General features: G+C 31.5%; 1 protein-coding gene across 3 annotated transcripts in view; it reads left to right on the top strand.

Moving 5' to 3' along the window:
• The first annotated feature begins 15 nt into the window (after window positions 1-15).
• The window catches only part of LOC108917882 (beta-TrCP), a 31817-nt gene continuing 15737 nt past the window's right edge, over window positions 16-16095 (top strand). For all 3 annotated transcript variants that reach the window (XM_018724673.1, XM_018724674.1, XM_018724677.1), the window contains exon 1: window positions 16-269. In XM_018724673.1, coding sequence (XP_018580189.1) covers window positions 216-269 — 54 coding nt within the window. In that variant the 5' untranslated portion in view covers window positions 16-215. The remainder of the gene's footprint in view (window positions 270-16095) is intronic.

Here is a 16095-nt window from a genome sequence, read left to right on the forward strand (position 1 = left end):
TGCTGATAACTTTTCTTGCGTGCTACACTTCGGCGGAGGAAGTGTGTAGCGGAATCGTGAATTTTATGGTGTTGATTTCGACTAAAACATAGTAGTTTGTGTATATAATAGTTAAAAAATAATGTGGAAGTGTATTTAACAGTGCTAGGCGTGGAAGATTTATCAACAAATTAGTGTGTATTTCAATCAATAACGCAACCTGAAAATTTAATACAATGATAAAGATGGAAACAGATAAAATTGAGGATTCTAGCACTAATAATACACAGGTAAGTTGTTGCTGTGTTTGTCGCTTTATTTTCAAACTTATTGAAAACCTGCGTGCGGATATGACGAAATGGCTCTCAAATAGGCTTTATTGGATTCATAAATTAATCATATTTTACGTGGGCATCTTTATTGCTGTCTTTATTTGTCATCTGTCAAATTTTTACACCTAATTTGCCCTATATATTGCCCCTTTTTGCATAGTTTTTCGTTTCCATATACATGTACAAGTAGAAGACTACATCTTAAAAAAACTGTGAGGTATATAATATAAAAATAATAAGTAACATGAGTCACTTCTTAAAAGAAGTGCCTAGGCACGTTTGTATAATTGATACTGGCTTATTTTACATAAGTTCTTAATTTATTTCAACCAAATATTTAATATAATCCCAACAAAGATATTTTTAGCATGTGTCATGTATCTTTGTTGGATTTCCTCGTATTTCTCTAGTGTAGAATAAGTACAAATGTCGGTATATTTCAAATAACTGTTTACAAACATCATGATAAAACTAGACTTAAAATTAAAACAAAGAAAAGCCCATTTGAATTATATCAGTTTAGCTGTGAATAGACCTCGCTTGGCGTTTGTTACTGTTTTTATTTGCACAAACAGGTTTGCTCTTTCCAATCGTAAAACAAAATAATTGCTTCCTTTGTTGAAATTATGAATTTCATGTCTTGACGACAGGAGAGAGAGAGACTGGCTGTTGACCTTTTTAAGCGTGACAAGCCAGCTTTAGACTTATTGCACAACAAACAATATGTTTACTGTAACCCTTTCCGCCACGCCGCGTTTCTAATTTCTGGAGGCCTAGTAGGCAGTGGGCGTCTTTCTCTTTTTTAATCGATTCGCAAAATTTTCTGACCTAAGGACATGCGATGTACCCAGTTTATTTTGCAGCGATGTTTGCCATGTCGTTTTTATTTTTATATTATATTTTTTTCCAAGACGTTCTGATATGTTATTTTTGAATTGAGAGCGCTTTGCTTTATTTTGATCCATATATGTTTTGATGTAGTACTGTTGCTAATACGAAGTAATCTTTTTGCCGCAGAGTTTAACATTGCAAAAATTCTTCAGTAATGACTATGAATAATGTATAAGGTGGTTATGTATCTGCATCGGAGGTGCAGTCTCGTTGACAGATTGCGATAATGTTAATAACCAGACGTTTTAACTTGATCTCTGCCTGTTTCAAAGTTTAAAGGTTAAACTTGGCATATCAAAATGCAAGTTAATACTTTCTACTAAACGTAGACGACAATCCGACGAGTATGTCGTAAATCTTTCATTTGACAGTTACAATTAATTTAACCTTGTTTTTTAAATAATAATTGTTACATAGTACAGTAGTGGTACATTTAGTTTTTACTCTGCAAGGCTATTCTGTAGAAAAAAGAAGATATAATTCCAAATAAATGTTTATTCATTGTTGAAAAAGAGAAACCGTAAAATATGTCTGTAAAAATTATTACATATTGAAATAGTTTTAAAATAACTAAATAATGTTTTTACATTCCTTTCAAATTCTTGTTAATCTAATTCATTGCCACTTTTAAAAATAGACACCTTCTTCCGAAAATAAAAATGTTGATCAAATATGTTTTGCGAGATTATAACTGTTTCTCTCTTCAACTTAATATTCAGACACAAATGGCTTAGTCATTAATTAGGTACTTGTATTCGTCATATTTTTGCCCGGGCTAGTTGTTTTGCAGGATATGAAATGCTGTTTTTTACTTTGTTACAGTTTTTTTCTATGGAATTTTTATTATATTTGTAGACATCATAGTTAGGTACTCATTTACATCTTGTATAACATTTTTTTTTTCAAGATTTTTTTACCTAGACTTGACAAACTTTCTCCAAGCTTTCACCTACCTTCTGTTTCTTGATACTCGAGTTACGTAAAGAACAGCTTTAAACTTCAATGATTTTTTTACGTTCGTTGCCTTTGTTGGTATATTTTGATAATTTAGTGTACACTGATGCAAAAAAATAAAGAGTCAAAAGAGTTTCCGAAATTTTTCGGTGATTTTTGACAGACTGTATTTAGGTGAAAAATGGTCGTATCGGGAATTAAAAAAAGCATTTTGAAGCTTTAAGATTCTAGTTTTTAGTTCTTTCGGTCGAAATTTTTTAGGAGCGACGCTTATCATGCAATTCTAAGAAATAGCACGGACTTGGAAATTTTTTTTTCAGCTAAGCCATTGCATGGACCAGATAGCTTGTTTATTCAGCTTCAATTTCCTTTTTTTTTTTTTAAATTTCGATACGAATACGATACGACCATTTTTCATCGAAATATCGGACTTTTAACGGAAAAGGATCCTTTTGTCTTCAATCGTCGATGTCTGGGCGACAAATGGTCGTACAGAGAATTTAAGGACAGTTTCGAAAACTGGAATAAATTTCCTATAACTTGCTTCCGCAACTTTTCGTAATTTTTTTTTTTTTTTCATCATTTACACGAATTTTAATGAACAGGAAAAAAACGGTAATTTATGGTTGACGGCTAAATTAGAAATATTTACGAAATGACCAATGACTTTTACAGTTCGATATACCCAGAAGAACCCTATGAAGTTTCATCTTGATCTAGCAAACCGTTTCTTTGTTTTAAACAGTCAAACTTGAAAAAAATTGAAGAAGAGTCACGTTTTTTGAACTTAAACACTTCATAATCATGATTAAAATGGAAAAAAATACCGCAAATAACGTTTAAATTGACGTAAAAAAAAAAATTTTGAGTGTTTTTTGAAAAACCTTCCGGACATTGAAGAAAACAAAATCCAATTGTTTCCAGCACGATTCGGCTCTTTCGTCCTATGCTTCTGTTCATAAACTTTTAATTATATTAAAATTAAAGTTGATGACCCAAACCAAATTTCGACCACGATTCATACCGTTTTTTGAGACAAATTTCTAATTAATTTTTGTGCAGTCTGTAATCACTTAAAAAACAGTTTCTTCTAGACTACCCTTTTTCTTCTCTGAAAAGAAAATTTCAATTTATTTTTATCCATCAATTCAAACGTTATTTGCGGAAAAAATGTGAGAAAATGTGTCAAAAAAATATTGCCTAAAAAATTTCAACCGAAAGATCTAAAAACTAGAATCTTAAGGCTTTCAAATGCTTTTTTTATTCCCGATACCTAAATACAGTGTGTCAAAAATCACGGAAAAATTTCGGAAATTCTTTTGACCCTTTAATTGTTCGCATTAGTGTATATTAGGGTGGCCCAAAACAAACGAATATTTTTTTTTCGTGTCTTGTGAAAATATGTTAGTTTATCATGTTTTAAGAGCCCCCTCAAAAAATTACCTCAAAAAAAAAATTTTTTTAGAGGCCGCTCATGATTTTTAAAAATTTCCAGAATCGTCAAAAATTGAATATTAAAAAAAATTTTTTTTTCCCCGTTATTTTATCATTTTCTAGGTTGAAAAAAATCTCGATTCTGAAAATTTCAAGTCGATATTTTAATTTCTAAAGGTCATTCATAATTATTTTAACTTTCAAAGTAGTGTACCTATGTTTTCGAGCGACCTCTAGAAATAAATATCAACGAACTAATAATTTTTCTTTATTGAATTTGAAGAACAAAAGAATAGAAATAAATCTCGAGACACTTAAATTTTAAAAAATTATAAATATTTGATACTCACAGTGCGGTAGGAAATTTTGCCTCGAAAATTTTTTTAAGTGTTTCGTGATTTACTTATTTCTATTCTTTTGTGCATCAAATTCAATAAAAAAATTATTAGTTCGTTGATATTTATTCTTAGAGGTCGCTCGAAAACATTTTAGGTACACTACTTTTAAAGTTAAAATAATTATGAGTGATCTTTAGAAATTAAAATATCGATTTCAAATGTTCAGAATCGAAATTTTTTTCAACCTAGAAAATGATAAAATAACGAGAAAAAAATTTTCTTTTAAAATTCAATTTTTGACGATTTTGGAAATTTTTAAAAATCATGAGCGACCTTTTAAAAAATTTTTTGAGCTGAGTTTTTGAAGGGGCTCTTAAAACATAATAAACTAACATATTTTCACAAGAGACACGAAAAAAAATTCGTTTTTTTGGGCCACCTTAGTGTATATTGTCATTTAATTTTATATTAATCTACTGTTTATCATATTTTTATTTCTATCTGTAAATAAAAAAAAACAACGTTGTAGTATTTAGCGACAAAAAAAAAGTTGTAACGCGTAATAGTTTCACAGAACGCAGCATTGAAACCATAGTGTTTTTTGCAAAAAGGTACTATGTGTAATAAGGTTTTTACAAATTTAGAAACCTACTGTGTTATATGTGATATATAACCTTCAAAGTGTAACTCATATCCTAAATGTCAAGCAATGTTTTGTGCCTACTGACCTGACCTACATAATTAAGTGAAGTATTACTATGACCAGTCCTGCTTCTGGTAATGCTACTGACGAATGACCTTAACTGTTTACTAGATATTTCGGTGTAATTCACTGCTGGGCAGAGTATGTAGCTCGCAGAGTAATTGTTTACCCACGGTATTATTAGTTATAATTTTATTGTTTTGTTGAAGTTTTTCAAATATTATAAAATCTGTGAATTAAATGAAACAAACGCCAGTTTTAACCCAAACACGTTCATGTTATCATTTTCCCGCGGTTTGGCCCGACAGTGCGTGGTCCGCCTTACGTAGAACTTTGTGGAGCAATAGCTGCACCTCATTAAGCCCCCCCCCCCCTTCCCTCGTTTTAGCCTGTAAGTTTAAGTAAAATTTCCCAACGAAATTGGCCATGACTTATTTTTTTAATAAGCGCATAAACATCGGTTGCCGTTTCCGCTGCTAACGCCAATTACAAAACCACGTATCGCCACGTTAAATATCATTATTACTCCGAACTTATCAGGAGTTTTATTAATGATATGATACGCTACGAAGGCGATATGCCAGTGAAAGTGGTCTGTTAATTTATACTTCTTACTTTTCATTGGAACTGGCTGTGGAATGAAAGTTTTTTTCGAGGGGCGATCCGCTAAGGAAAAAACGTACGAAGATTACAAAATTTCTGAAATCTCTTGTAATGTATCTGCAGATTTCAATATCGATTAAAAAAAATTACAAATTTCATATAAATAATCAAGATTACAATATCTTTCAACTGATTACAAAACATTTCAGGAGATTTCAGAGTTATTTTAGTAGATTTCAATGATTATTTAAGATTTCAATAGGATTATTCGAAATTAAAAGAAGATTTCAAAATTTCTTAATAATATTTCAAGGAATACGGGAAGATTACAATAAGTTTTGAATGTCCATTTGAACAAAAATAATTGAATTAACTTCAACTGTCATTCATTTCATTCATTAACAGTAGTGCTTTGATTAAGAATTTCCAGTATCATTTTTACGCAAAAATTGTAACATTCTGATTAAGTTTTTGTTCGAATGAACGTTAAAAACTTTTTGTCATGACAAAAATGATAACGCCATTTTGAAAGTAGGTAAGTATATATTTTTATTGAAAGATAAAAATATAATAATCCAATAAACTAATAAAAATAAAAAAATAGAAGTAACATAAAATAAACATTTTCCCAAAAAATAAATAATAAGAAATATTTTAAGCTTTTATTAACACTTGTATTTAATACTTTACCTGTATACAGTGTATTTAAAAAAGACGCGGCAATATTTAAGGGGGCGATTGCCCAGATCATTTTATAAAAAAAAGTTCCTATAAACATACGTCCGCAAACGCTTCGTTACCGATCTACAGAATGTTGAAATTTCATTAAAAAAACAGTAAAAATTAAATTTCTCCAAAACCTCTTGATATTATAATGAAATTTTAGGCCTGTCAATAGCTATGGCAGACGCGTACTTTGCAATACAAAACGATTTTTTAGTCTTACCAGTGACTAGCTATTTTTAATGAAAAAAATAGGACCCCGCTGGTTTTTCTAAAAATATAATTTTTTAATTCCTTGTTCAATTATGAAGAAGAAAGCTTTCCTCAGATTATACGCACCGTACGTCACACCGTTATTGAGTAAAAAAATAAAAAACATTTTATTGCGCACCTAAACCCAATGTTGTTTTAATTGAGAAATTTAAATTATTGAACAAAGAAATTCAAATTATCAAATTTGATTGATTTTTGAAATGTGGTACATACTGTTGTTTGTAGTAGGTAATAATAAGGGGCTGCGTTTTAGAGAAATTTAATTTTTACTGTTTTTTAATGAAATTTCACATTCTGTAGATCGGTAACGAAGCGTTTGCGGACCTATGTTTATAGGACTTTTTTTATAAACTGACCTGAGCAATCACTCCCTTAAATATTGCCGCGTCTTTTTTAAACACACTGTATACAAGTAAAGTATTAAATGCAAGTATTAATAAAAGCTTAATATATTTTTTATTTATTAGTTTTTGGGAAAATACTTACCTACTTTCAAAATAGCATTATCATTTTTGTCATGACAAAATGTTTTTAACGTTCATTCGAACAAAAAACTTAATCAGAATGTTACAATTTTTGCCCAAAAAATGCCTGATACTGGAAATTCTTAATCAAAGTACTACTGTTAATGAATGAAATGAATGACATTTGAAGTTAATTCAATTATTTTTGTTCAAATGGACATTCAAAACTTATTGTAATCTTCCCGTATTCCTTGAAACCTTATTAAGAAATTTTGAAATATTCTTTTAATTTCTAATAATCCTATTGAAATCTTAAGTAATCATTGAAATCTACTAAAATAACTCTGAAATCTCCTGAAATGTGTTGTAATCTTGATTATTTATATGAAATTTGTAATATTTTTTGAATTGATATTGAAATCTGCAGATACATTACAAGAGATTTCAGAAATTTTGTAATCTTCGTCTGTTTTTTCCTTGGCGGATTGCCCTTCGGAACACACCAATCGCACCATATAGGTTTCTGTCGAGGTTTCTGTGGCATTCTTTGGAAAATGAGGTAGGGGGGGGGGCGTTGTACAACGACTACATCGACGAAATTCATTAGCTGATTACATAGATTACAGCGAGGATTACAGATAAGATTACGTAGATTACAGATAGATTACATAGACTACAGATAAGATTACGTAGATTACATAAAGATTCCAGGGCAAACGTACGAAGATTACATCAGCGGATCGCCCCTCGGTTTTTTCCTTCTCGCTTAGGTTAGAAATACGTTTAATTGTCGTAGTCGAAAAGTAGGGTCGTTTTCAATGCAAATGTATGCAAACGTAAAGTAAACATTTAGATAAAAAAAAAATTAAAACAGGCTTTAATGGTAATAGTCGAGGGGGTAACCAGTCTACCAAAAAATGTACACGTATTGCTGAAATCCTATGATTTCCTGGGATTTCCTCGAAATCAGTACGATTGCCAGCGATTGCTTTAAATTCGTGGCGATTTCCAGAGATTGCCTCACAATCACCCCGATTTCCAGTGATTGCCTCGAAATCACCACGATTTCCAGTGATTTCCTTCGGAATTAGTATAACTACCAAGGATTTCTGGAATTAAAATTATTAAGTAAATAGATACCTAAGTTGAGGGACTTACTGAAAATTATTTCCTTTAAAATAAAGTACATTTAAGGGTTTTCAGTTAAAAAAAAAAACAAAAAAGTCAAATCGAAGAATTCTTTGCAAATAATTTCGACCATTAAAATTGGTGTGACTAGTCTGCCAAATTTAATTTTAACTTTATCTACAGTGGGAAAAACGAATCAAAATATGTTTTCCTCAACTTTAGAGGGCTAACTATATGGAATGGATTTTGAAGAAAAATTATATAAAAGACCCCCGTGAATTTTACGTGAAAATCACCCTTTAAAATTGTTTTCATGAATTTAGAAATAACCTGTTTAAATATGGAATATATAAATTTAGTTACGAAAATAGCAGGTTCCATGCAATTAAATTAAAACGATGAGTACGACAAAGTTAAAAACTTTAGATATAGATTATATAAATATACATAATGAATTATTGACGTATTTGAAGAGCATACTTTGCTGGACAGGGAATAAGCGCATAAAAACAAGTGGTTTATTTATTAAATATAGTATACGGAACGGATAGTGTTTGGGACAGGGTTTTTAATATTTTATTTTACAAAAATTATGAGAAAAGTTTCTCAAAGATTGATATGTAAAAGACACTATCTAAGATATTGTTGATCTACATCTAAACTATTAACCTTTAAAATGTACCCAAATTTCAAGTGAATATACAATGTGTGCCATTTAACACTCCCTCTGACGCTAATATCTCCGAAATGAAGAAATTTATTTTAGTTCCGGAAACTGGCGTTGTTAGGTCCCTCGAATAGCTTCTAATTGCAGTTAGAATTGTTAGTTCAAATCTTTCTGTATAGATCGCGGGCCACACTAAAAAAATTTTTGATTCCTGGGACGTGGAAGCGCACTCCATCTGAAAGATCGTTAAATAGTGAGCAATTTTTGTAATATAAAGTTTTCCCCAATATTCACTTATTTTCGGGACAAGTCGACATCAATAAGCAATGTATGATGTAACAGGAAAATCTATTATTTTGGCACATAAGTATTTTTGACTCTTTTCAAATAAAATAATGACGTTCTTGTAATACTTCCGGAAGTGGACGTCAACGTATTTCAAATGGAACACCCTATATATTATTGTATTGGAAAGAACATGAAATTCTGAGCTAAAAATATGTTCTATGCCCAAACCCAACAGTTTCGGAAATAGTTGTCATTTTTTTTTAAATTTACAGTTGGCGAGGTTTGCAAGAATCCCTAATCTTTTTTCGTGCTGCTTTTAGGCATCTATCATTTCGTATATTCTGAGATCTTAAGCTGTTGCGCCTTTTTTATTTAATAAAACTTCTAAAACACTATATCAAGTGTTTCATTTTTCCGGTTACATTATATTTTCAGTATACGAAAACTTTCTTATTTCTAGTCGAGCTGCCTATATTTTTTTGCTTTAAATTATGTAGAATTTATTTTTCCCTGATATAGATTTTGTAGTTGTTTAAAGTTTTTTCAAATTTTTTGGGATTTTTGCAAATTTCTTTAGTAAATTTATCCCCTACAAAGTCTATGTCAGGAAAAAAGGAATTTGATTTTGCATAACTTAAAGCAAAAAATACAGGGTCTTGGAATTAATAAAATCTAACTAAAAAAATTGAGCTCTCGGTGTAGAAGTTGTATTAAATACAAATGATGCAGCAGCTCAAGATCTCATGACATACCACAAATTACATGGTTAACGGCAACACAAAAAAAGATGTATAGATTCTTATAAACCTGTCAACTGTCAATTGTAAAAAAGAAAATCAAATACGGCTGGGTTTGCATAGCTCACAATTTCACGTCCTTTCCAAAAATACAATAATACATATAATGGAGTATTCACTCATTTCACACTTTCCTCATTAATATTGCGTTTTCAATATACAGTGTGTTGGGTGTTATTTCGAAGAGTTTTTATTAGTTTTAAATCGGCTAAAAGTAAAGATGTCAAAATAAAATTGTAGACAAACAAATATCAACTGATTTTTAAGAAAAACGTGAATATTATCTAATTCCCAATAGGCATGGAAACAGGTAGTTTGGGGAAGAGGATTGAAGAGGAATTCTCCTAGTTTTTTTTTTTTAAGTTCAAGCGGGACACTCTTCACAGGATAATACAATAAGTGGAATAGAATATTCAAAAATTTTACGAAAACATCTCTTCGCAATATTGTGTTTCTTTGTACCTAGTTAAGAATCAGTAAATTTAAAAATATGTCTGAAATGTAAGAGAGAATTGTTACTTAAATTTTCAAACCTAATTAATATCGCAATAAAAATAAACTAATTGGTGTTGATTTAATATCACTTAAAAATGACAGTACCTAATGTTCATTACTGGTTTGTCTGAAACAATACGTATATGTATATTAATCGATTTAGAACAACTGTAATAGGTATACCTGATTCGCCCAATCAACAGTCCGTTTTAAACGATTTGCGCGATTTCGGTGATTTCGATTATTTCGGCGATTGCGGAGTAGATTGTGAGATTACGGACATGATTGCGGGCGATTTCTGCGATTTCCTGTTAAAGCTGCACGATTTCGGGCGATTTCCATGTGATTGCCGTGATTGCGATGGATTGCGAGCGATTTCCAGTAAATATGTACACGTATTGCGGAGAGTGGTTACCCCCTCGGTAATAGTTTAAATAACTAGCTGGATATCACAGGGTCTAACGACACTTAAAGTGTACGATAATTCAATAAACATACAAATCTAAACAAAAAATTTATATAAATTTGGAACGAATACATTGAAGATGAATTTTGCGAGACAAAACGTCTGTTTAGGTCTAAGGCAGTACAGTATTGGGGGTCATGAAGGCTTGCAAAAAATGTAATAACATTTCCAGGGTCGTATTTAAAAAAATGAAGTTGATGATGGTCCTGGAGAGACGAAACGTTACATATGAAAATTGATTATTCTATTCGATAGAGGGCAAAAAGTTGTCGTGAGAAAGTGTTCTTCTTTTTTCAATATCACCTCAAACAAGGCTGAAATGAAACAAAAGCGGATTTCCAAAATTTCCAAATATTTCGAAAACTAATCATGTTAGCCTTGATTTCTTAGAGGCATAATGTTGGTCCCCTGATTACGCAACTTTGCCCCCATTTAAGCTACTTCGTATCTCTTACCGTTTCCGAGATTACTGTAGTGAGAAGCGAATTTGTACCAGCCTGTAGAAGTGTCATCAGCAGTGTGATAAAATGGCACGTACTATTTATAATCAGTTCATGTTCTTATGCAATTTAAAAGCTCGTCGCGAGGTTTATTCCTAAATGGAATTTTTATTTTAAGGGGTAAGTTGAGGAAATTACAAAAAAAAAGTTGGAATAAGAATAAAATAGAAACACAAACGTGAACAACAGAAACAGCATACAATTTGTACTGATAAGATTCAAAATGATCACCGTTTTCTCAAACGTAAATTTATTCTTCGTCGAAAATTGAGATCTGGATAGAGTATCCAACAACTGGTGATTGTTTCTAATGAATTCCACAATTCTGCTCGAAACGCAATTGGCGAGGAATGAACACATTCTTTTAAAGTTCCCCCAAGAAAGAAGTTACATTTGTTGAGGTCTGGTGATCGTGGAGGCCAATCCTCTTCGAATCCATTTATTTGGATACTGGTGGTTTAAAAATTCTCTATCAATATTCCAATATTCCGATGTTCCAGTTCCAGTTGTAGTTCTATAAGTAGTATAATCTATAAAATTCATAAATTTATTGAACGTAAAAGAATGTCGAATTTGTGAAACAGTTTTGTTAAGGGTGTAAAGTACATCGAAAGTGAAAAACATACAAGAAATGTACTCTTACGGCTGCCGTACGGGGTATTTTTATTACCACGCCCATTATTCAGAAGCCGTCCGTTATATACGCTCATGCATTGTCAAATGTACGTAAAATGGTTATAGAAAAATGGGATTATATCGTTATCACCAAATAGAGTTAACGGAATTTTTTCTGTTGCGTTTATAGATGAAACGTTACAATGTTCCGATGAACTCTTTTCGGCTTTTCGCGGATCGATGATAAAACTTCCAAGATAAAGTCTATTGTCATTTACTGGTGATAAATAAATTATCGTAGATAGGCATCATGATGAGTTTTTCACGTAACATGTATATTTGCGCTTCTTATCTTTATATGCGCCCATTTTATCTAGACAATGTAAACAGGAGCGGTAGTCGTTCAAAGCCTTGTATGATGACGTGAAAAAACCCTTGATAGTGACCTATAGATTTGAAAAAGTGTCGCAACGAAATAAGCATAAGTTTTATCCGCATATTTGTGTCTCTGGACGTTTCTACTTCTTGATATATGTAAATAAATACATAATTGATCGAGAACAATGTTGTTTTGTTTGTATATCCGATTGTTGTTATTTCCGAACCGATAAACTATGTTTGCCTAGCTGTATTTGCAGTAAATTAGAACGATTTATATTAGTTTTCATGGAAATACTTGTAAAGTCATATTTTTAGATACAGCAGCTGCATTATTTTCCATAGTTTTAATAGAAACGAATGGAGTTTTAAACAAATAGCACTCTTGACGTCTGCTTATTCCGCGTATGACGTGTTGGTATAACTTTGTCAAACAGTGGGTATAAATAGAATATGGATTCGTTTTTCTCGCAGCGGACGACTTTAAAGGTTTTTCCCCGACATATTTCTAGAGAGTAAATCGGATTATTCGTTTTTTCCGGCTTGTTATTGTTACCTAACCGCAAATGTATAATTCTAGTCTTAATTGCATTTAATCACGTTGACGTGGCTCTTTTTAGACTGGATGTAGCTTGGATCAAGTTAGTCATGTACGATTTTCGAGACGATTTTCAACTGTTTCTTAATTGCTTGAGTTTGTAGATGAAGAATGCGATTTAAATTATATAGTGAACAAAGATAAAAAAGTTCAGAATAATATATTTAATACGAATGATATTTTGTATTTCCATAACCTGTTCCATTTATAGCAACTAAAATAAAATTTTATCGGCTTGATACAATTTTTATAGTAGGTAGCTCTTGCAAGATCGATCGTTTGCATTATAGGTCACAAAATTATAATTTCGATTTCATTTCCTGTAGCCTTCTAATCCGACCGTTCGCTTCGTAAAATCGGAGGATATTAAAATAATTAATCCCAAGTTTGTCTGTGGAGATTTCCGTATTGATTAGCTAATATCTCTCAAACATCGGCCGCCAATTTGATATTGAAAGTCTTTTACCTAATTATTTTTCGACGATTCCGGTGCTTCCGTCTCTACAATTTATGTTAAACAGCGATATACAGTGCGTTCACGATGAGAGGAACAAATTCGTTTAAAATTCAGGTAATTATTTTGTGGAAAAACGCTCGTAATAATGACGTTTGAAAATTGATATTTTGAAATATGTACATAGTCCAGACGGTATCAGTTTCAAAAAGTTCATATTTGGGTGAATCATATACTTATCCGGGAGATTTTTGCTTTTTGGTTTTCAAATATCACTAGAAATGAAAATTTTTCGATGCGCATAAAAAAAAACGTGGGCTTACTTTTGATGGCACAATATGTTAAAAAAAAATCGAAAATGTCATATTTTTCTTCCTATTTAATTATGTATCTTTTCAAGAGTTGATTTTAGGCGAAAATGGAAGAGGAAAAACATGTTTGTAATTAAATTTTTTACAAAATATGACTAGTTACATATCGAATGAATCATGATTATTATTGTAAAAATCGAAAAATTCGCCAAAATTGGGGTTAAAAACTACTTTTTAGGGAATTTTTTTGGGGTCTTTAAATTGGTATAGGACCTTCAGACTTGGCTCAAGAAAACTTCATGTTATGTAGAATCATCACACCAAATTTCATTAAAATCGGTTCTATAGATTTTGCATAATAATTTTGCAATTCAGATTTTCAAAAAAAAATTGCAAATTTTCAAAATTTTGCACAGCAAAAACCAAGGCCCTTTGATACTTGAAAATTTAATCACATTTAGAAGGGCTCTCAAGCTTTCAAACGCTTTTTGAAAAATTCGGATCCGTCAATTAGGAGAACTCTGGCACTTGTTTAAACATGGGTCGAATTTTTGTACTTATAAACAATTAGAACAACTTTCTGAATATTCAATCAAATCAAATTTTTAAAGCAGGTTTTAAAAGTTATTGGAAAGACGTTTTTAAAAAAAAAACAGATCGATTGGTCAATTAGTTATGTAGTTATAGCCGACTAAAGTTAACAGTCATTTACACTAAATGTACTGGGACATCCGGGCAAATTTTTCGAAAAATACCTTTGGTATTCCGAGTACTTATCAGGTCAAAGTTTGCAATACTTTTCTTCATTGGCAACTTACTTTAAAACGTGTTTAAAGTGATTTATGTAAGCGAGAAATTGAAGAAAATCGTACGGAGGGTGGTGGCGGGGGGAGGGGGGATAGAAGCGACGCGCTTAAAAATTTTAAATATCTCGGCTTCTAGAGGTCCGATTTTGATGATTTCTTTTTAAATCGATGTCTCGCGATTAAAAAAAAACAATTAGCGTATTTTCAAATGCCTATCGTTAATAATTATTCGTTTCAACAGTTCGATAATTATTTACCTTTAAACTTCCTTTAATTATCAACTTTATTTTTTTATTGTATCAAAGACGAGCGCATAAACTTATGTACTGTTTATCAAAGATCAAAAATAAATTTATTTAAATATTCTAAAATTGTTTAAACAACAATTATTTTCAAAATTTGTCGAAAATTAGTAATATAATGAGGTAATTTCTCATTTGCTTATATTTCATTTATAGTTTAAAATATGGATTTTAAACGAATTTGTTCCTTTCATCACGAACCCACTGTATTTGCGAGAGACTGTGAAATCGTGAAAATATACAGAGTGTACAAATAAAAATGAAAGGCACTTTTTTTAAGGAAAATTTTGGACGGCCTGTTGCATATTTGATTACTGTCCATGGCTTCGCATGATAAGCAAAACTTGTTATCAAGAATAACTTTTTCTCGAAAAATCGGCAATAAAAAAGTTTACAAGAGTGCGGCACCCCATCCGTGGACACACTGTATATACAGAGCGTATTACTTAATTCAATTAAATTTTGATTATAAGCCGTTTTCTATTAAAAAATGTTCGGAATTTTATTGAATTTACTTGAAGAATTTGAAAATATCAGATTTATTGCCCAAAATTTAGTATACACTCTATAAAAACATTCATTGCTGAGACCTGAGACAGCGTGTATATGTGTAATTGTTTTATTTTTGTATTACCTGTGGAAATGCATTTGGCAACATCGCAAATAACTGCATGTCGACGCGAGCGCGTTTTACAAGTCCCCATAGAACTAGATCCGATCGGACACCGCGTTCAGTTTTTCAGGATCCGCTCGAATAACAAAATAAAAACGAAATTAACGTTTGACAAAAGCTGCATACCTTCGTGCACTTTTTTTACGTAAGTTGGCTGTGAGCGAGCAAAGCGAACAACGACTTTGAAAGTTTAACACCGTTGATTGAAAATCGCATTTTTTTTCCGGCCTCTCCGAGGCTGCATTGCGATACTGGCAACGTTGAAATGTCAGTCACCTGTTCCATAGTTCGAAAATATATTAATAACGCTTTTATATTTAGTTAGCAGCGGAAGTGTAAACGGCTTACTTGATTTAATTGTTTTATGCTAATCACGTCGAGGCGGCTATCTAATTGGTCATTTGTCATTGCCAAATTTTGCATGCATGTTTGTTATCCCACATCTAAGCAGCCTATGGACACTGGCTCTATAGCCCAGGTCAGATCTGTTTTGAGGTGGATGTGAGGGGGACAAGCTATTTTTTTCTGTATTACCTTCAGTACAACTCGCATAATAAAAGTGTAGATCCCTAGATCTGGGCGAGGTCCGGAACATTTTCAAAATTGCAAAAATACATATTTTATCCGAGTTTTTTTACTTATATCTTATAAATTTTTAAAGTTGACACTCTTTTTTTTTTATTTTTAAACAATTAGATTACATTTATCAATTTGCAATTTAGTTTTTTTAAAGTACTCGGAAAGGCACTTCTATTAAAAAAGAAAGTTAAATTCCATACATTGGTTCTCGAGGTACAAGCGGTCAAAGTTTATCGACATTTACCGTTAATTTTTAAACAATTTAGCAATAATCTTTTGCGAAACATGCGCCTTTATTAACTATCACTAGGTACTAAATAGCACTGGAATATCTCGAGCGGTTT

Source organism: Anoplophora glabripennis, unplaced genomic scaffold (assembly GCF_000390285.2).
Source record: "Anoplophora glabripennis isolate ALB-LARVAE unplaced genomic scaffold, Agla_2.0 scaffold17, whole genome shotgun sequence".
Lineage (NCBI taxonomy): Eukaryota > Metazoa > Arthropoda > Insecta > Coleoptera > Cerambycidae > Anoplophora > Anoplophora glabripennis.